Here is a 22,904-nt window from a genome sequence, read left to right as displayed (position 1 = left end):
CGAACTTTTAATAAATTGCTGTTTTCTGTTATACATTTCATTATTTTAATGAATTAGACATTCTTTTTGATTAATGAAGTTTAATTCCAAACAAATTAAAAAAAATAAAAATTCGAAAAAATAAAATAAAACAGGAAAAAAAATAAGGAATTGGGGAAAAAACTAAATGAAATTTAGGGGAAAGTAAAACTAACTAAATAAATAAAATTTCATAGGGCCCTAATCAGTGGACTTTCCTCGTAGATTTGTAGCTATATATTTTTTACACCTTTCTCGTTCTTACTAATTCAAGCTCTCTAGAATTGTTTTATTTTGCAGTTTGTCAAATGATAGAAGGTTTTGTAGGCTTTGTATACAAATGTTGACATACAAATGCTGTTTGTCATCCAGTCCACCAGTGTCGCTCTTCGTTTCCGGAGATGCGTCGCGTGGCGGCTTTGCTACCGCCTCCTGTAGTGCGTCACGCCCCTCTCATGGACAAAATGGACGAAACATTCCGCGTTTGTTTGTTTGAGTGCACTACACTTTGATAATCATTAATACATTTGCTAACATAAATCAGAGCGTGCATGTAAACGCAGACATTACGCTGTGCGGAGTGAGCTTGCGTTGAAGGGTGAGTTTCATTGTAAACCATTGCTATAGAAGACTTGATAGTGCCGCTGAGCGAAGGGTATTGCAATTTGGTTCACCAAGTTCTTTGTAGCGCTCACCTTTTCTTTTCTTTTTTTTAATATTTGCTTAATTATGTTATGCCTTCTGTTGTCAAGAACAATGTAGTGCCTTAACTCCCTTCACAACATTTTGCTATGTTTTATTACAGTCCACTGATTTTCCCCCAAGTTCAGTGCAGCAAATACAAGCCCGTGTGGTCCTAAATAAAACTTTAATTGGTGCTGAGAACGACTAAATCGTTATTTTAGTCAAATTTCGTTTGAATGTTACAAGGACTCAAAATATTGGTTCGTTCTGTTGTCCTGTGGCCTCCTTCCCAAGAGATAACCATTAAAAACAGAATAAAAGAATTTCTCTTTCTCTTTTTTTTTTTTTTTTAAAGCCTGACCCACACAGTTAGACATGACTGGCCTGTGTACACAAAGTTCTCTAATGGATGTTTTTGGAATATATATATATATTTTTTAATCCAATTCTTAAATGTAAAATCTAAAATAATGATTGGTATGTTAATGTGGTTAGTTTGTCAGTTGTTTGTTGTTGTTTGTTGTTACTACTGTATGTAAACTACTGCTGTTTATGTCTTTTAAAATACACGAGTCTTGCAAAGAAACAATAAAAATAAGCAAGTAAATAAACAATTATAATTTTATCCGTTAGAGTGGGAGTCAAGTCTGTACGTTTATATAAGAGTGTGTGTGTGTGTGTGGACATTTACAGATAAAGCCACAATTAGACCACAGAGCTAACGGATCAATCCAGCTTGATGGATGACGCTGTGAGGAGGCTCCACAGTGTTACTTAACTTATACGTTGGGTTTAGAGGCTGGAACAGAAACTGCTAGATCATTTGAAAAAATTCAGCAATTAGTGACGATGCAATTTGAAATTGAGATTCAATTTAGATTATTTTATGTGTAGTTGTTCTAGAAGTGAGTCGTGTGCGGTGGAAGTTAACCATGAAGATAATGCAGTATTTTCTTTACTCCTTTGAGTCAGATGGACGTGGAAGGCTCCGGCGCTACGGCGACAGCCAAGACCTGGGGCTTCCGCCGGAGCACCATCGCTAGGCGGGAGTTCATAGAAGCTGTTGGCTCTGCGGACAGCAGCCCTCCGGTCCAGCGCCGCCGAGGTCGCCCGCCCAGGGGTCGAGGCAGGGGTCGTGGCCGAGGCAAACGGGCTGACGAGAGCCCTGTGATCTCCGTAGCCTCTAGACGAGGTCGAGGTCGAGGGGGTCGAGGACACGCGCCGGTGCCTGCGCTCGCACCCGCAGATGATAAGCCGAGCAGCGAAATCGAAGCTCGGGCGGACGCAGAAAGGGGTTGCCGTGTCGCCGCGGAGCTGAAATCGGGCGAGGAAAGCGTCAGCGAAGGAGTCGCGTCGGATCGAGCCGAAGACAGCGACGATCTCAATCTCCAAGAGATTCGTAAGCGGGCTGTGGCTCGACGGCTACAAGAACTCAAGCATGAAGATAACGGTGGTGCGAAAGGTACAGAAGATATCGACATAGGGATGAGATTACTGATGAAACAGGAAGTGAACGTGTTCGATGAAACGGATGTCACATCAAAAGGAGGAATGGCGTGTTCTTCTACAGCCAGAGGGGCAGGTGGGAATTCTGTTGCTGCAGCAGGAGCTCACAAAACTGCTGGAGGTAGAAGAGCTAAAAGAGCAAGGAAAGACTATGAGTTTGGAGAGGACGAGCATCAGGATGAAGAACAGGAGGAATTCTCTGAAAATAGCGAGGAAGACACGAATCATGATGCTGTCTGTTGCACATGTCAACAAGGACACGGTAACAGGTGAGAACAGTCGAAATACAATTTTTCCTTCCAACATTTTCTGACACTGAACCGGTCCAACATTTTCTGCCTATGCAAATGTGACATTGACTCGTACGGTGTGAGTGAAATGCTGACGCGCAGCCGTAAATTCAACATGGGTAAGTTGCAATGGCAAAAGCAGGTCTTCTGAGGAAGTGTCACTAACCATTAAGAATTAGGCCCACATTTAAGTGAAAATGAATGGCAGGTAATATGCAGTTTTAGTTGCAGGGTGGTGTAAAACATGGATTCACACAAAGGTCACATTATGCACCTGCAGCGCTTCTGTGAACGGAGAAAACCAAGTAAAACTCTATTAATAAAGAGGAATATATAGGCCTATACACTAAATATTTCACTTAAATCATTTACAGATTAACAAAACAAAAGAAAAAATTGTGCAGAGGTCTGGTCTATTGTGACTCAATGTAGTGTGTATTTTGCTAACTTGACATCACAGCCTGTTCATTATAAAAATAAAATCCAGTTAAAGGTTCATATAAACATATAAGTTACACTGCTCAATTTAAATAGTCTGTAGTACAGTCTGTGCTGTTCAGCACGATCACCGACACGCTGTGCTGTTAACTTCTATGTGAAGGTGTTGTTTTAGGTCAATAATGCAAGTGAAGTACAAAGCAGTAGTTTATGTAATAAATAATATTTACATTTAATTTGTGCCGAATGAGAGAGGTAGGCTTCAGTTTCACTTTAAATGAATTCGTTTTGGCTTGATGTTTATGTAGCCTAAAAACTGTAGAGGATTTGTTGTGGAGAGAAGGGAACTAAAATAACCTGTAGCTGTGTTTATGGTGTTTTTTTTTTTTTTTTTTGCTTTATTTACTGGTGTTTTAGTCTACAGTATGTCTGAATGCTATACTAAAATGTGATGCATAGAATATGCAACTTTTTATGAGTAGTGTGTTTTTATAATTTATATATTTTTAAATCATGCAGCAAACATTTTTATTATCTTGAAATAAATGATCTTGAATCTTCATCATGGACAAAAGTTTTTTACTGATTCTTCTTGGAGTGAACCAATTATTTATTTATTTAGAAGTTTCATTTTTACTTCACCTTGCAACTCGCATTACTATTATTGTTATATGTGTGTTTGATTGAGTTTGCTTTAGTAGTTTTGTTACAGTCTGTTCAATCTTATTTGATTGTGGAGTTCTTTTGAATATGTGTACGTTAAAGGGATGGTTGACCCAAAAATAAAATTGTCATTAATAACTTGCTCTCATTACAAACCAGTAAGACCTTTGTTAATCTTCAGAACAGAAATTAAGATATTTTTGATGATTTCTGACCCTGTATAGACGGCAATCCAGCGGAAACATTTTATGATCCAAAAATGTAGCAAAATTGTAAAAAAATGTATCGGTAAATTTGTCCACGTGACATCAGTGGTTCAGCCGTAATGTTATGCAGGGTCACAAAGCTCTCGGATTTCATCAAAAGTAATATAATCACAGGTTTGGAATTAATCACAATTTTCATTTTTGGGTGCGCTATCCCTTTAAGTCTGTTATCTTTATTCATTAAGCTTCTTTGTGAACTGATTGAATGTATATTCAATAATATATAATGTATATTCATATCGGTCTGATTTTTCAGCCTCTGTCCAAACTAACGACTCCATCTATTAGGTTGATGATCTGCTGTGAGTCCTGCCAAAGGAGGCATCACGTCGACTGTGTGGGCATCACAGAGGCTTGTGCTCATCTCCTGCAGAGGAACCGAGAATACGTTTGTCCCTCATGCTCTGATGACTGGGATGTCACGGGCAAGACCACGACGACGAACGGTCTTGATGAAAACCATGAAATCGACTCAACTCATGTGGTAATTTTCTTGTTTTTTTTTTCTAATTATCTGCTTTTGAGTCATTAAGTATATTAGAATATGAACCGCAGGTTGTATTCTCCAGACCCACTGTAGAGTATTTCTGAAAGCTCTTTAAAGGGGTCATCGGATGCCCATTTTCCACAAGTTGATATGATTCTTTAGGGTCTTAATGAAAAGTCTCTAATATACTTTGATTAAAAATTCTCAATGGTTTTGTAAAACAACACCCTTTTTACCTTGTCAAAATCAGCTCTGCAAAATTCTAAGGGGTTGTTCCTTTAAATGCAAATGAGCTCTGCTCGCCCCGCCCTCTCTTCTCTCTGTGGAGTGACGATCTTGTTTACATTAGCTGCGTTTAGCCGCTAAACTTCCTAACTACCACGTTATAAGGAAAGGCGATCGCAAAGATTCATACAAAAAAAAAATGCTTGTACACACTTCTGCTGTAAGTGAAGCTGGATCATGAATGATTCGCGTGAACTTAGACGGATGTATGTAGATCGGGAGGAGCATTCCCTTCACAAACAAATGTAATCTACATCTTCAGCGGCTCAGATGTCGAGAGTAAATGACGACCACTATGTTCATTATTACATCCAGCAACACAACACCTCAATTGCTCAATCAGAGATATTCTTGTCTAATTTACATCCCTGCTACAGCATCAAAACAAGAAAGGTTACTGGACTCTGACAGCTGGTCTGAGGTAAAACGCTCATGTCAATCAGCTATTGTGGGTGTGTCCTCTGTGGGTGTGACGGCACAACGACAGACATCTGAGAACGGCTCGATTTGAAAAAGGGGATATTATTTTTACAGATTAATTAAAAACCACTGCATGGATTTTTATCATTATAGGGTCGATTTGTACATACACTGACAACACACATTAATGTTCAAACAACATGAAAAAGTGAACTTAGCATCCGATGACCCCTTTAAAAATATAAGCCACTTCTTCAAAAGAAACCATTTAAGGAAAGTGCATTTCTGATAACAGCAAGTTAAATTATCACCGCAATCAAGCTGATGTCGTATTGGCAAGATTTAAAGGGATAGTTCATGCAAAAATGAAAATGATCAGCTTACTCGCCCTCATGTCGTTCCAAATCCATCTGACTTTTTAGTTGAAAACAAAAGAACATATTTCACAGCCTTTCATTATGTGGACGAACAAATGATCATCTTTTGTGTCCCACAGACAAAAGAAAGAATACAGGCATTAAACGGTGCCGCTCTGTACGTCTGATGGGGATTAGCACTTGAAAATATGATGATAAAACATCTGATTCAACAGTTTCTCACAGAACTGAGATACACTTGTGGTAGTAACTAGTTGAAAAGGCTGGCATTACCTGAATGGTCTACTGCATTGTATTTAATATTTGTATTTATTCCATGGTCAGTCTGAATACTGGATTCCATAAAACTGTTTAATGCACAGGTAGGCCAAGTCAGTTTAATCACCGTTTTATATTAATGTGCTGCTTTAATTGATGCACACAATCTCACACACACACACAGATAGAGAGAGAGAGGTTGGAGATCGAAGATTGCTCTGCGCACACAAATAAACTTGCTGTCAACACTTCCCCGCAATTTTTATTAATAAAATAGCCTAGATACTAGATCGCTTCGTTATGTTCTTCAGCAACAAGGTGGTAAAATCAGTGTTTTTAAAGTAATTAATTAGAGAGAGACGCGCAGCATCTCAAAATCGTCAGATAGCCCACTCCTAGTTCTCCTAGGGTTTTTATGCAATCGTCACCAAACTCGTTCAGCCTTATGCTGACACACTTAAGAGTCTAAATTGTGCATGGTTTTTCTTGCTATTACTTTACCTAATCTGTGTGTTGTGTCTCAGGTGGGGATTGAGCAGCCAGTGGAGGAAGAGATGGAGACGGAGAAGGCAGCTTTACCTAAATGCATCGGTCCAGGCTGCAGTAATGACTCTCTGCCGGAGTCGGTGTACTGCGGTCACCAGTGTATTGTCCGGCACGCGGCGGTAGCCATGAAGTCTCTCTCTGAACCCAAAATTGAGATGAAATCTGCTGCTCCACCCGCTGAACCGTCTCTCAAGGTAAATATCATTTGAGTGCAGCTCCGACGTGTGGTTCAAGTCATAACACTGCAGTGTTTCCCCTGCCATTATATTAGGGGGGCGGTCCAGTAGCGCAGGATGCCGCTGAATTCGTTAATTTTTGGCTTAATAAATCAAAAGTAGGTCTCTCACTTAATTCGAATCGCGATATGGACTATTGTCTGTAAATATTTAAAACGCAAAAGGCTGTTTAAATATGAATCCTCTGTGTTCCGCTTGGCTCTGTATGAATGAATGACGGAGACGAGGCTTTGTTTACTTCACAAATAGTGAAGCGCACGTGACGCTCGCAGTTATTTTCGGCTTCTGCGTCTCATTATATGACGACATAAATGCATGAACGTAATCTCCAGAACTGCTGTGAGAGTCACTTCATGTAAATTTTACTGTTTCATTTGAGAAAATTAGCATCATACCGTAGTGTATACACACAAAAACTAACCGGCAACCTGTCAAAATAAAAGTATGGTTTAACATAGAATACATGTAACAGAAATGTATTAGTCTTGTATTACTTTTGTACAGTATAATGTAGGTGTTTAAATATTCCAATTTCTGGCAAATTTAATTAAACAATTAAATGCTTAAATTATAATAATAACAGAAAACTCTGTTTGTTTAGCAACAAATAAAAAGGTATAATTTTCATTTCATTAAAAATAAATAAATATTTAATGCCTGTATTTGATTATCAGAAAAATTAAAACACAAGAATTTATGAAAAAAAAAAGAAAGAAAAAGATTGTAGGGCCCTATTGTTCAAAATGTTGAAATTGAGATTTTTCAACTTATTTTTTTCACTGAAATAAATGTTTTTGTTATTACACAGAGAGTAATGTACCGAAAAAAGTACCGTACCGTACCGTTGGTAATCCCCTCCTGACTGACTGCTGTATTTTCCACATGTTCTGAGGGCGCACAGTAGGGTTTGGTGGAAAAACAAACTAAAATTTTAATGTCAGGTCCTGACATGGACTGCTCATTCATGAGACTCTGTTAGCACAGCAGCTCACTCTGGTGCACTGTTTATTTGGAAGCAGCGGCAGAAGAATAAGTAAGAAATAACTGTCGACGTGCTGCTGATTTATTGAAAATAACGCACACCCAAGGCAGTAATGTGGCCATTTTGCAAAGAGTTTAATTTTAGAACACTGGCTAAAATGTTCTTAGAACTAATTTCTCACACTTTTCCTCTCAAGCCTCTCTTGCTGGTTTCAAAATGTCATTTTAGAGCTAGTCAAAAAGAGTCAAAATGACAGGCATTTTAATTTTGGTTATTTTCATATTTGCATGTTTTAATGAGTGTTTATGGCAGGTAAAAGAATGGTTAGTTGAGAATCGTTCATATGCAACTTCAGAGAGGATTAATCGTCTCTCTTTCATGCAGTGCTCCCCGAGTGTTTAAAACTTGCAGACCAGGCATAAGCAAAATTTCTGTTCTATATGTTTTAAATTTACATTCTGTGGTTTTCAATTTCACGTAATTAAGATTTTGTTTTATCAAGTCTGTTAGTTGTAGTCTTTCAGTTAATTTTGGTTGTAATTGGTTGTAAAATATGTATATTTACAATATATATATATATATACACATACTGTCAGTGGAGCGTAAGAAGCATGTTTTGTCGCTGCTTATGTTAATGATTTAGAGGGTCAGGGTACATGTGAACGCAGAAAACGCAACGAATTCAACCATTAACCATAATCATTATTTCTGTGTTACAGACATTTAAATAATAGAAGTACTGGGATAAAAATGATAATAGTTTGGGTATAAACACTTACTCTCTACAGTAGCGATCAAAATGAAAGTATCTTAACACTTGTATGTATAGTAACGCTTATCCTTTTCCACCAGGTTGGTGGCGACAACTGCCCGTTTAAAAAAAAAAAAAAAAAAAAAAAAAGAAGTATGTCATTCAGGAGATTTCAATAGTCAAACAAGTCTTAATGAAGTGAGACACTGACTCCTCCATTAAATGTTTTTTTTTTTTTTTTGTTTTTTGTTTAAATGACTATATGTTTTTAACAGTTTAAAAATCTTGTCTCGTCTTGTTCTCGTGAACCCCGTCTCATGTCTCGTCTCGTGGGATACATAATATACATCTATATACAGTAATACATAAATATATAAATATTTGTTGGGGGGGGTGTAGCACCCCCTTTTGACAGAACTGGTGAAAAAACGCTATAAATCCATTAAGATTAAGTTGAGTAAAAATGTGTTTTCTTTACCAAGAAAATGGCTAGATGAAAACCTCTATTTTCTTTTTCAAACTTTAACATAGCATCTTTAGGTTATAATAACATTAAAAATTCTAATCCAGATTTTGATTTTCAAAGATTTATTACAAAAAATGATTATTTTTCCTGATATTTGACTTCTTAAAGTGAATAAAAGGGGAATTTTGTTACCTTTGTAATGGCATTTTTTTACTTTATTAAAAGTTCGTCATCTTTTGTCAAATTTTAAAATATCATATATATATATATATATATATATATATATATATATATATATTTATATATGTATATGTGTATATGTGTGTGTATATATATATATATATATATATATATATATATATATATATATATATATATATATATATTATAAGCTTATATTTATAAAATTTCTAATTAAAACAACAGAATAAGAATAAGTTATCAATCAAATGAAATCAGTATTAATGAAATTCATTTGTAAAGAAGTGGCACAGAAGAGCACAGAAGTGAGTTTTAGATATATTTTAATGTTTAATGAGGCTCAGATGGCATAAGTGCAATCAAATTCATAAACTCTTGATGAGATTAATGTTTTAAATATACAATTTTGAACATAGAAATATTAAATGATTTTAATAACTAAAAAGAAGATAAAAATGAAACTAATGGTGCCAGTAGGTGGCGGCAAACCACTGATTTAATTTCTGAATCATATCATTCATTTGATTCCTTCGAACAGCTGATTTATTCAGGAATAAAGAAAGTGACTCTTTTTGTAAATGGGTAATTGATTCATTGACTCGCTAGAAAACACGTTCATTCGTAATCGAAACAGGGCTGTGTTTGAATGGAGATGCGCAGCAGCTCAGTTGTGACTTTGTTTCAAACTATTGACGATGAAATAGAGCAAAATCGATTTTACGAAAAGCAAATATTAACTTGTTTATTTAACTGTTGTATTAAATTAATATCTCATTAACAAACTCCCTTAAAAATCATTAGAAGAACTCTCCATATTAAGGTTTTTTTAATAAGATTTACAGACTCTACTCGGTGCCACTCTGTGTGTGTGTCTGTGTGACAATATTGTAGTTGTTGTTTACCAATTCGAAAATGTCTAACATTTATAGCAATAATGTACTTTTTCTGAATGCTAAGAGCAGCAAATGCAGAATAAACTGTGTGCTGTCATATACTGTCATGCAGCGTGACCGAAGCTAAATTGAGCTAACTTAGTCATCAGGTTGTCAGTGTCAGTTTTAAAAAAATATCATACATTTAAATGTAAAAAATTAACAGCGTGACACAAAAAACATTGAATTAGTTGTGGAATCGAATCACATTTTGCATTAATTCAGTGTTTGATAGTATAGTCGGTTCACACTTATGCCTTTACATTTCAGGGCGAGAAACGATCATTTCTTGCAAAGCTTTTCAAGGTGAAGATCAGTAAGACGCCTGCACCGGAAGAGCACGTGAGCAAGCAAGAAGTGGACGAAGAGTCATTGTGTTCAGCGACAGTTGTCGAGCCTGTACAGTTTGCCATATCATCAACTCCTGCTCCAGATTACAGACGCAGTAGGTATCATGTTCTCTCCTCACGGACACTAGGAGATGCGTTATCGCTCTCTGTAAGCGCATTTACGTGCACGTTATTAAACTAATTATGGTTAAGCTGATATAATGTACTCTCTGACTCTTTCTTGACTCGAGAAATTAGAATTAAATCTTGTGCAGCCAGCGGAGCTACAGTCAAACTGCAAACATGAGGAGAATGAGTCTGTGAAAGGTTTCGGCTGACATTTGTAATACCATGTGGGTTTTAAGGCTTTAAAAGGAATAGTTCACCCAGAAATGATTTTGAAGAATATGGGCAACCAAACAGTTTGTGGTCCCCAGCTGTTGGCCCAGACACATTCTTCAAAATACCTTCTTTTGTGTTCAACGGAAGAAAGGAATTCTTGGAACTACTTGAGGCTGAGTAAATGATTACCGTTGTCATTTCTGGTTGAACTGTCCCTTTAACGTCACAACTCGAATAACAAATGGAATAAGCGCAGAGTCAGATGCACAGGTGATTATGCAACGTCATAACTGGGAAATTACATTATTTAAAAGAAAAATATATAATATATATTTTCTTGCTTGCTGGGTTATTAGCTTGCGTATACATCTACAACTTAAAATCTAAATCTACAGATTTATAAAGTGTTATTATTTTTTGTTGCATTCTATAAAACATCTTTATTATCATGTATAAGATGTCCAACTAAAGGATCCCACAAAGTAGCACATTTCAGTTTTTACTATCTTTGTAGGGATATTAGGACCCCAAAAAGTAGTATAATCAAAGATGTGTGTAAGAGAGAACAATAAGATTCTTATATACAGTGCCCTGTGAAAATATTCATATGTTAAACTGCTTTAAATTACTTCTTTCCCCCCACATCGGTCTACATTCAGTACACCATAATGACAAACCACAAAACAGATTTGTTTTTGCTGTGTTGAGCTTTTCTGAAAAACAGCCCCACAGCATGAGGTTGCTATCAGCACACTTTACTTTTGTGATGCTACTGTGCAGGTGATGTGCAGAGCTGGTTTCCTTCAAACATGGTGCTTGGAATTGAGGTTCGTCAGACCAGAGAGTCTTGTTTCTCACAAGAAACACTCACAACTCTCTGTCTGAGAGTTCTGTAGGTGCTTTTTTGCAAATGCCAAGTGTGAATTCATGTGTCTTCACTGAGCAGAGGATTGATCCACACCGGATCGGTGGAGTGTTGCAGTGATGTTTGTCCTTCTGTGGGTTTCTCCCATCTGCATATTTGATCGTGGAGCTCCACTAGAGTGACCATCAGCTTCTTGGTCACCAGTCTAACCAGGGCTTTTCTCCATCAATTGCTCAGTTTGTCATTGGGGATATTCAGGAAACGCGCTGAGTTCACATACATGGTTTTTTTTTTCCTGAGAAACAATGCTACAGCCAGTTTTTTTTACTTTTAAATGTTCGCTCTGTGCCGAGTTCAACACCCCAGGTTGCCAAGTTGGCATAGTGAAACGGATTCTGCTCGATCTAAAAATCCTCTATGACCGGAGGCATATTAAACCGTGGATAAGTCAACTTATGACTCCTCGCCTTCCAATGCCAATTGCGCTCATTCCTGTTGCATGTCCTCAAACTATAAACCGACATTACATGTGTTTATAGCACTAAATAATGGCCAGTTCAAAAAAGTAATTCTTCTCTCCCTTGCAGTGGACATATGATAATGTGTTTTTCTACAGTGTACTGGAGTTTTAATTTAAGTGCAAACAGTTTTAGAGTTGTTGTTGTTTTTTTTTTTTTAAATATAATTTTAATTTGCAAATCACAAAAACAAATGCTCTGTGCAAAGCCATCAGAACCAAACAGAAAACCATGGTTAAAGATGTAAATCTGAATGTTCGATACTCTGATGCTGTGATGCCACAAATGATGCCGGCTGTGTTTTAATTAAACAGATCTACACTTACAGGGGTTGGACAGTGAAACTGAAACACCTGGGTTTAGACCACAATTAGTATGCCGTTTGGCCTCCTTTTGCAGCCAATACAGCATTATTTCATCTTGGGAATGACAAATACAAGTCCTGCACAGTAGCCAGAAGGATTTTGAGCCATTCCTTTCGCAGAACAGTGGCCAGGTCACTATGTGATGTTGGTGTATGAAAACATTTCCTGACTCGCTCCTCCAAAACACCCCAAAGTGGCTCAATAATATTCAGATCTGGTGACTGTGCAGGCCATGGGAGATGTTTAACTTTACTTTCATGTTCATCAAATCACTCTTGTCACCAGTCTTGCTGTGTGTATTGGTGCATTATCATCCTAATACACGGCACCACCTTCAGGGTACAATGTTTGAGCTATTGGGTGCACAAAGTCAACCTTCACACTCTGCTCTTATTGGTGGAATGTGCGATCAGTAAAGACTGGCCACCAGGCTGCATAAATATAGCCATGAAACCTCCAACACTATATTGGCCAGTGTTTCAGTTTCATTGTCCAACCCCTGTATATCTTGGGCTACATGAATGCAGAGCTGAGCAACACTGAAAAACATGAATAAAGAAGTTAATAAATAAAGACATACATCTTAGTGTTGTAATTTTACAGTAATAAGATGTATAGAATTTATTGTATTATTATTTTACAGTATTTGTAATATTTCTGTTTTATATCACATTCTCAAGATTACAATCAATAATCACAATAAAATCATGATGCTTATTATTTTATAGTCATATTGAACTGGTTGAAAACATGTATGTGAACTCCTTTTTTTCCTAAATTCTCTTGATGTTTTTAAGTCTTTATGTCCTTCTCTTTATCGTTTCTTTCAGCCGTTAAGGACAAAGATGAAGTTGAGTGCAATACCAGCACACCACAGAGCCAGCCTTCAGATTTGACCCCAGACATTCCCTCTACTGAAAAAACTCCTGCAGCCCCACCAATTAAGAAATCCACTCCAGGAAGAGCAAAGAAAACCATGCCAGGCTCTCCACGACTGGAGCTTCTGAAAGGGGCTCTCAGTAAAAGCCCTTTACCTTGCTCTAAAAAGCCCTCTGAATCCAAGGCACCTGTCGAGTCCAGCAAACCCCCAGAAGCTCTTACCAGCAGACCCGCCGCGGATGAGCCCTCCCCTCGCGTCAGTCCTCTCCTGATACGACAAAACATTCGCCGCTCACTAAGTAAAATTCTGTTTAGAAGGTTAGAGAAGGAAACCTTGTCAAGTTATGTCTTTATTTAAACGCTTCATTTTCATTTTATAATGAATGTTAATTATCGATCCAGGTGCAAATACACAACGTCAGTCGTCATCATCATCGTCATCATACCGCAATCATCATACTTCTTTCAGTCTATAGAATCATACATAGAGTAGGTGAGCTCTAGAGTTAAAGCCAAATCAGTCGTTTTGTTCATTAGGTCTTCACTAAATCTGGCTCAAATCATCATGGATGGATCGTTGGCAAAAAGTCTGAACGTTTTCTGAAAGACCAAAGCATTCAATTAAATTGTGAGCACACAAATCAGAACTAAAGGTTGTGTCTTGACGGCTCTTTTGTGAATGAATCAGTGCGGTTTTAGTATAGTGCCACATGCTGACCAAGAAATGAAACTTTTTTTTTTTTTGTTTTGTTTGTTTCACATTAGTTTGTCCTAACATCATAAGACTGGCCCGTTTTTTTTCTTTTAAATTTCGAGGCATACAGAGTGAATGGTACCTAATGTTCGGCCAAACAGTGTCAACAGTTCAGAATTTAAAATAAAAATAAAAAGCTCATGGAGGACTACTACGCTGCAGAGTTTAGCTTTAATCCTTAATAAACACAGCTGTGGCGTATCATAGTGTGTGGTGGCAGTGTCACATATTGGTCAAGTTAAAATCACTGTTATTACATTGTAAGTAATTAATGCTTATGGTTTAGTAGACCACTTTGCATTCTATATTCAGTCCATATTTTACCGTTTGTTTGCTGTTGCTTACAGCTGTGTTTCTTTTAATCTTGTCATCAGGTTCAATCAGAGGGATGATTTAAACATTTGTGAGAGTGAAGTTGAAAAGTTGGCTGTGGACATGGAGAAAGAAATGTTCAATATGTGTTACACAACAGATGAGGAGTATAAGAACAAATACCATTACCTCGTCCTCACCTTGAAAGATCCCAAAAACAAGGTGGTTGTTGTTGTTGTTGTACACAATTATTTTATTAAAAATATTTGTATAATGTGTGAATCATGAATTTATTCTTACGTTTTCAGGAAGTGTGTCATCAGGTTTTGAAGGGAAACATACCTTCATTGAAGCTCATTCAGTTGAGTCAGCAGGACACAATGTTTGTTGAGGTAAAGCACCACGTACAACACAAAGAAATTCATGTGAAGTTGATGTATAGCATTTGACTTCTTGACTGTTTTTTTTTTTTTGACAGGAATCCGCTGCTGAACCTCTGATTCAGATGTCTTTGAAGAAGGAATCGTCCCATTTTTCTGAGGATGCGGAAGAACCAGCTGCTACTCCTGAGAAAGTGATACAAGCTACCAGTCCTTCAGTGAGCTGATGTTTAGTTTCTTACAAATGTGATCATAACAAAGGAATCATAACCTTTATCATTCATCTGCTTCTCTCTAACTAATTTTTAGACAAGGACATTGCAAATCATTCACAACAGCTTGGTTACGCAATCTTAGGGTGTGTTCACTCTTGGCAGGATAGATTCAGTTAGCGTAAGTGTGAACGCTGCCGTCCAAACCTTGGTGTGCACCAAACAAGTGGGCCGAGTCCCCTTTGAAAAGATGGGTCTTGGGCCACTTCCAAACAAACTCTGATGTAGTGAACCAAAAACTTTCCTTTCTTGTCATAGGAGCCGTGACGAGCAATGTGAACTTGTCGTATGGCCTATTACAATTTAGTACATTGGTTGGAATTGCTGTCTCCCTGCAGCAGATTTTCATGATGCTGCTTAAACACCTTTTCACATTTTATAAACTCTTTGTGAGTTCTCAGCTGGTAAAAATACATGCATACGAGCACATTTAGCCCAGCACACAGCGTTGCTTTTAATGTTTAATAAGTTCACTCACCAAATATACGTCATAAAAGCTGTCCAGTCAGACTGTGACCACATCATTTTGCCTTTTGTTCGGTACCTTTAGGTTTGGTGCTAAAAATGACACCATGAACCAGGACTAAATGTGTCCATTTCCATTTTGAGAAGGACCAGACGCACCGGAATACAAGTGTGAACAGATCTGTATCTTAGGGCTTTTTTTTTGTTTTGTTTTTTTTTCCCCTGTACTGGCTAGAGCAAAGTGGCATTCCTGTTCCTTTCTGAAAGATCAAGCATTTTGTCTGTCTGTAGGAGGAGAAATCATCACTGAAGCAAACTCAGGAGAAGGAAACAAGGTTAGATGCTCCAGATGTGGTCAGCAGCATGCTGAAAGATACTACAGCAGAACATAAACGCCATCTCTTTGACCTTAATTGCAGGATATGTACAGGTATGACCTTCTAAAACACATTGGAGAAAAAAAAAAAAAAACCTTTACATGCACTGTTTGTTTACTTGGAAATTCATGTCTTCGAGCATTAAGCTGTGTGTCCACCAAAGCGTTTTTTTGTTTGTTTGTTTTCTCCGAGGCTAGCATATTTGTGTCAGTTGTTTTCAATGGGAGCGCTCTGCCGATAGTTGAAGAATGTGTAACTTTGGGTAAAACACAGCGCTCATCACTTTCACTTTTTGCTCAGCTAACCAATCACAGTTAAGGAGGGTCGGGACAAACACTATATATTTTTTATGTATAGGTAATATTGCTTGTCTCTGAGTATTCATGTCTTCACCAGATGGAACTCCATGGATATGCAAAGTTCAGGTGTTGCATGTCTTTCAGCTGTTACAATATTTTAAAACTACTTGATATACATATTAAAATAAATTAAAATAATTGACTGGGCCACTGTTATGACCAATCAGTATCCAAAGCAATAACAGTCTTTAGTACAATAAATGTTTGCAAACCAGACTCAACAAATAATCCCTGCAGCATTCTCCTGTAACTGCATGTTGACCAAACACCATTTTTCAGAGATACTCAAAAATAACAGCTAAGAAATTGCAAAAGTAGTTAAAAAGTTATGCAAGTATATTTTGAAAATGGTACAATTTGTTAAATATAATTTTTTTACCACCTGCAGGCCAATTATCCACTGATGGTGATCCTGAAACCAAGAAACCCAAGATGAAGGTGACAAAAGATGATACAGAAAAGGAGAAATCTGCATGGGTTGTTCACGTGATCGATGAAGCGTTGGATTCACCTGCGCTGAACTCTGATATAATTGAGTCTCCTGCTTCTCCTAGTGGGGAGGACTTAGACTCACAAACACCCTCAGCAGATTTCTCTCCTGTGTTGATACCTTCAGTTCCCACCGTGTCCATCTCAAGAAGAGATCCCCGTACAGCACAATTTCGGCAGGCTCCGTCATTATGTGCTGGCCCAGAGTCTGTCTCAAACCCACACCAGCATCCGCACCCAGTAAAGAATGTAACAGAATCTCTGAAAGAGACTCATCCACCCCATGTGTCCGTACATTTGCCTGCTCCTATGCCAAAATCTATCCTCATGAAGCCTTCGCCAGCTGCGCTGGACACTTCGTATGGCTCAACAGCAAGGTGCATGCAGATTGTTTTTTGCATGTCATTTCAACCGTAACTAATACAAGTAGTTGTATTGTTAAATGTATTATTAACTTATATGCTACTTTTTTTTTTCTTTTTTTTTTTTTATTATTCATTTTAATGGTGTTTCCGTCTTTTTCAAGGCTGGCAGATTGTGATAAAGGAACAAAACAATTTTTATCTAAGCAGAACATTTTATGGAAAGGGTTTCTTAACATGCCAACGGTGGCCAAATTCGTCACAAAGGGATACTTAATTTCTGGCTCTCCTGAATTTCTAAAAGAGGTTAGCCTTTTAAGCTTAACTAAATGAAATGATTTTACATGCATATGCTTTTTAATGATTTTCTCAAGTATCGTGCTGTATGTGTAGGGGGGTGTGAATGTGGCCGATGGGTGTTAAATATGTGCATTTTCTCTGTTCAGGATTTACCAGACACTATACACGTTGGAGGTAGGATATTACCTCAAACTGTGTGGGAATATGTTGATTTGATAAAGACGTCAGAGGCAAAGGTAAGACCTTGAATCTGATGTGTTAAATGCACATCACTTAGGTAAATGCCTTTAATAAAATCTGTTTGCACTATTTCTTTGAATGCAGGAGCTGTCATTAATCCGGTTCCATCCAGCATCTGATGAAGAAGAGGTTGCATATGTCTCTCTGTTTTCATATTTCAACAGTCGTCGGAGATTTGGGGTTGTTTCTAATATTTGTAAACACATCAAAGATCTTTACCTCATTCCGCTGTGTTCAAAACAGTCCATCCCTGCGGTGCTTCTTCCCATGGAGGGACCAGGTATATCACACACAGATTGTGTACTGACATCATACTTGGACATCACACTATAATGAGTTTAACCTTGGATATGTTATGACTTTTCTTAGGGCTTGAAGACGATCACCCTAACCTCCTAATAGGGTTAGCAGTCTGTCAAAAAACGAAGCGTCTCGATGGATTGCCACAAGATGTTGCTGAAAAGAATTCTAGGACCTTGACTTGTTCGGACGGCAAGGAAACCAGCGATCCTACCTCACTAAATGATCTTGGACAACATAACATTAAGACTTGTGATGCTGATATCCTCCTCGACCCAAATCCTTCTGCATCTTTACCTCTAGTTGGGTTACCAGACCCATCATGCTCTGCCAGCTCTCTACGTGCCCCATCTTCTCTCCCTAGCACGTCAAAACCCACCCCGTCTGTCAGTGCGGGCCCATCCAAAGACTCCTCCAATGCCACCCCACTTCAGACCATCCTTAACACATTATTTGGGCAAAAGAAACAGCCCTCAGATAACACAGAGTCTAAGATAAGCTCATTAACAGATACGGTTCAGATTTGTCAGCAGACTTGCAAAGATGACGACGCAATGATATTAGACGATGATAGGCCTTACGATCCCGAGGAGTATGATCCGGCTCTTTGTAATGGGGTCATGGGTTCTTTCAGTCCAGCTGAAGTTTTGCAACCTAAACTTCCATCTGCAGTTACTGATGATGACGATGATAGACCATATGACCCTGAGGAGGAGTACAGTGCAGTTGCCAGTGGTGATACTGTCAGAAATAATACACCCAAAGTATCACAGGCTAAAAACGCGGAAGAGACCTCTGCAGTTACCAGTGATGTAGCTTACGATCCGGAAGATGAGACGATGTTTGAGGAGATGCAAAATTACCTTGCAAGTAATGCTGTACCTCACAAATCCACCATCTCTGAACATAACACGTCACATTACAAGGATAATAGCTCAATTACAACATTCTCTGAGCAACAAAAAATTCTTGAAGAGTTGAATAGGCAGATAGAGGAACAGAAGAGGCAGTTAGAAGAGCAGACGGAAACTCTACGCCTACAGAAGGAAGCAATTGGTGTTTCTATGGCCCATTTCTCTGTTTCTAAAGCTCTGATGTCACCAACTCAGTTTGATAGGGATGAAGAGGAAACCTTCGAAGACATACCCTATTGTCCTGTCGTTCATCAGAATAGGGATCCACGCATGTGTCGAAAAACAAGCCAGGATGTGCCGTTCGATGATGCTGAATGTGAGGCCATAGGTAAAGAATGTGCACAAAAAATATTTAACACGCAGGCTGCTGAGGATGTAGTCCTGAAGAAATCAATAGCCACCAAGAAAGAAGGATCACCAGACACTGAAACTGCACAACCAGAGAACACTAAAAGCTCACACTCGGAGTATACCTACAAAAAACGAGGCAGCAGAAGGTCCACGCTAAGCACATATAGGTCATCAAGAAGGAGGTCGTGGCACGAGCACAGGTCATACCACCAAGACGGGGCTTCTTCAAGAGCGTCGCGTTCAGTTAGATCCTCAAAGGAAGTCTCAGACAAACACCATAGAAGTAGACACTCTGCAGGGCATCTCTCCAGGGGACGTTACAGTGACAAAAAAGGAGCGTCGCCGTCAAGGAAAAGGCATCATCACCATCACAGAGACTCATCTTCACCTCCACGGTATAGGACGAGACGTCATTATTCCACCGATTCACATGCAAGCCGGAGAGACAAATCATCACAGGACGACAGTGACCAGTCACGCAAGACTGACCAGCAGGAACTTGGGCCGTTGTCAGAGCATAACATTAAACCTTCTCAATGTGAATCTGAGCAGGTGCCAGACAGCGATAGTGTGCAACCTGCATACGCATCAGGAGCGAGTGTTAAAGTACAGGATGAAGCCACTAATGGCAAAGACAAACATTTGGCAGAAGTTCAGCATGGTGGTTCTTCAAATACAAAGCACGAGGCTGATCAAAACCAGGAATTTCAGGTGTCTCAAAATCCTGGGGAGGGGTGTTCACAGCCTCTGTTAAACAAGTCATATGACAAAAATCTACCATTTTCTGCCTTATTTGAAATTAGAGAGAATTCGCTCCCAAACGTAACGGACTCCTCTAACCAAGGAGCACTACTGCCTACACCCTGTCTACACACTGGTAATACTGCCTATGGTGCTACTGACCTGCCTTCACACAGAGATATACCAGCAATACAGCCATCTGGAATTCAGACGGATGTTTTTCACCATAATTCCAGAAGCCCATCCACCCAGCCACCACATAACCAAACAGATCATTTTTCTGAGCCTGGCCAGATTGATCAAAAGAGAGATGTGCCCTCGAAGCAAAGGCCAATTTATTCACGTAGCGAGGCAGACAAACTGCATTCGGGAGATTACCCTCAAAGAGCTTTCCGTTCACGGTATAGGAATTCATCAGAACCTGACACCGATCAGTTCTATTCCAGGGAACTGCCTCAAAATAAAAGAGGAAAATTTATGCATGATGCAGACAAGAAGCAATCCTATGTATCTCACAAACAGGAAGGATTCTCCACAGGCAAGTTCATTCGCCAAAAACATCCACATGACACACTCAGACGGTTTCCGGCGGAAGTGACAGATCAGGTTCATCAAAGTCAGCCACCCAGGCCTGACCAGTCACATGAATGCAACTTTGAAGAATCTGAAACCACTAGATTATGTCACAAAAAATATAGATCTTCTATGCAAGGGCAGAATTTTCATGAGGACGAATCTGTCCAGTTTCAGCAAAGAGAGTTGCTTTTAGGGCCTGTCCCTGTGCACAAGGGCAATTTTAGATCTCCTAATCCTAGAGAGTACCTTCACCCTTCCACTTTCGATAAGTCCAAACCTTTGAGAGGCCATCCGTCTGTAATAAAACGGGCAAGTCCTAGAGATGGCAGTTCTAGTACTTCTACGAACTTTGGACCTAGGGGCCAGTCCTCAGGTTTTGCAACATACGAAGGCCTGACTAAAGATCCTCAGCCCGGACCTTCTCAAACACTTGGATCAAAGGACCCACCTCCAAGGCAATGTTCTTTTCCGCAGGGTATCGGTAGTCGCAGGGGTTCACGTCAGGTAATGCATGATAGAACCCATCTGCTGAATTCAACTAAACAAATGAGCATTCCTAATGTTGAAGGGCCATCAGAGAGACAGAATGATGCCAGAGACCCACCGTATCCACCGTCTGACCATTTTCATGAGGGACAGTCTGTTTTCATACGTTTTCCAAATAACCAGACTAAGGTTGCAAGTAGACATGCTTCCCAGCAAGATGTTTGTGAACTACAAAGCCCTGACTGCCATCGAACATTTGCAGAGGATACAGAAACATGTTTTTCAAGACAGGCTCCGACACACTCTCAGGACCCAATGCATGGCCAGCTTGAAGGACAACAATTTACTGAAATCAAGGGTCAACCAAGAGCGTTCAGAGGATGCAGAAGGGGCACTGGGGGACCGTTTTATACCAGGGATCATAAAAATAAGGCACAAATAAGGGGACCTTGCTTTGATTCACCACAACAGTTTATGGGCCAAAGAAAACCATCTCCTGATTTACATGGACGGAGAAGACCTGCACCTCAAAATTGTGATAGTTTCAACGATCATAATGAAACCCATTCATCTGATTTTCCCAACTATTCCACCCCCACTCCCACTCCCACTCAGTTTAAAAAACCACAGCATCAGCATTTGGGGCAGCCACCCGCAAATGTGGAGTGCCAGCTCAGACAGGGTAACGTACGCCCTTTACGACTGTCAGGTCCACTACTTCCCACTCCACCCGGAGGTCCGATCAGACAGACCCTCTCACGGCTACACAGACAGAACTCTCCCAATGAATGTCACAGGGACTACTTGACATAAGACAAGGTCATGTTGCAAAGGACGTTAGTGGTCGTTGCATTCGTGAAGAGAAACCAAGCATCGGTAGTGGCTTTAACCCTCAGCGAAGTGATAACTCAAAAAGTGTAATTCAGGAAGAACAAAGTGTTGAGCGTGAAAGTAGACACGAAGAACCAAGTGTTCAGGACAGTAGTTGGAGCATGCGGACAGTCAAGAGGACGAAATGGCAGATATTTTGAAACAATCTACACAACAGAGAAGAAAAATGATGAAGAGTAGACTGATTCATTTAAAATATATATATATATATATATATATGTATTGTTAACATAGAGGAAATGCAAGAACACTTGGCTGCAGACTATATACGAATGAGAGGAGCGATCTTGCAGTTTTTGGCTGCGTAGTCAAGATTTAAACTATGGGTTACTGTTATGAGGTACTGTAAAATTGTAGTCCTAGGCTTTAGTTTGCAAAATGTTTAGAATTACAGTGGATGGGATAAAGGAGCAAGACTGCCCCTCTGAAGTTTTCAATGAATATTTGCAAGTTCAAGCATTCTTCAGAAGCATTGTTCTACGCCAGTACACTGTCTGTGTTCATTGTCTGTTCTGGAAAGTGAAGCAATGCATGTCAGTAAAGCAGTTTCTGATAAATCTGTTTGAATTTTCTTCATCGCCCAAAGGTTTGTTCATCCTGCCGTACCAACGTAATTACTTTAAGTTGATTATGGAAAAAATGTTTTGGTTTGTTTGTGGAAGTAGGACATGGTCATGTTAACTACTGACAAGTTTGTAAACATTTTTCTCTTGCAATGACAAAGTTCTCATGATCTATAAATAGCAGTGTACATTTGTTCATAGAATTTTATGTAATTTTTTAAATGTACATTTGTAAGTATTTCAGAAACTGAAAAAATGGAATCTTTTGCAATGTCCACTGATTTCATTTATTAAACTACTGAACCACCCAGCCTAACCAGTGCACTTATGGTCTCTAAATGTGTCCGCCCTCAGAAAATAGTCATAATTCACTTTCCCTTACGTGGTTCCAATACGTGGTTTGTTTTTTCTTTTGCATAACACAAAAGAATAAAGTTTGTAGAACAATGAGATTCATCAACCCACTGACTTCAGTTGTATCAAAAAGCTTTTGTTCCACAGAAGAAATGACACACACACGCATGCATGCATACTTATTTTGGAATGACAAAACTTTAACATTTTATTACTGTAAATGATGTCACTACATTACTGTAGTACAGGACAGGTTTCTCAGTTTATTTAAATTGCCAATGAGTTTTGATGGAAAGCTGAAACATTAAATGGGG

General features: G+C 38.9%; 1 protein-coding gene across 1 annotated transcript; it reads left to right on the top strand.

Moving 5' to 3' along the window:
• Nucleotides 1-448: 448 nt before the first annotated feature.
• On the top strand, nucleotides 449-22,552 carry si:ch73-181d5.4 (death-inducer obliterator 1). The gene is made up of 15 exons (XM_051104983.1): nucleotides 449-616; nucleotides 1,675-2,477; nucleotides 4,154-4,349; nucleotides 6,217-6,432; nucleotides 10,077-10,251; nucleotides 13,056-13,422; nucleotides 14,233-14,392; nucleotides 14,479-14,562; nucleotides 14,649-14,768; nucleotides 15,579-15,717; nucleotides 16,412-16,889; nucleotides 17,039-17,180; nucleotides 17,321-17,410; nucleotides 17,499-17,694; nucleotides 17,784-22,552. The coding sequence occupies exons 2-15, from the start codon at nucleotides 1,675-1,677 to the stop codon at nucleotides 21,593-21,595; spliced, it is 6,978 nt and encodes a 2,325-aa protein (XP_050960940.1). The 5' UTR covers nucleotides 449-616; the 3' UTR covers nucleotides 21,596-22,552.
• The last annotated feature ends 352 nt before the right edge of the window (nucleotides 22,553-22,904 follow it).

Source organism: Labeo rohita, unplaced genomic scaffold (genome assembly GCF_022985175.1).
Source record: "Labeo rohita strain BAU-BD-2019 unplaced genomic scaffold, IGBB_LRoh.1.0 scaffold_86, whole genome shotgun sequence".
NCBI classification, from domain to species: Eukaryota; Metazoa; Chordata; class Actinopteri; order Cypriniformes; family Cyprinidae; genus Labeo; species Labeo rohita.
Note: the sequence above shows the minus strand (reverse complement) of the source record. Positions and strands in the feature narration are given on the sequence as shown.

Coding starts and splice junctions, on each gene's coding strand:
- si:ch73-181d5.4 (XM_051104983.1), top strand. CDS start 1,675: ATGGACGTGGAAGGCTCCGGCGCTACGGCGACAGCCAAGACCTGGGGC. Junction 15,718..16,411: donor TAATTGCAGGATATGTACAG/GTATGACCTTCT, acceptor TACCACCTGCAG/GCCAATTATCCACTGATGGT. Junction 16,890..17,038: donor TCGTATGGCTCAACAGCAAG/GTGCATGCAGAT, acceptor GTCTTTTTCAAG/GCTGGCAGATTGTGATAAAG.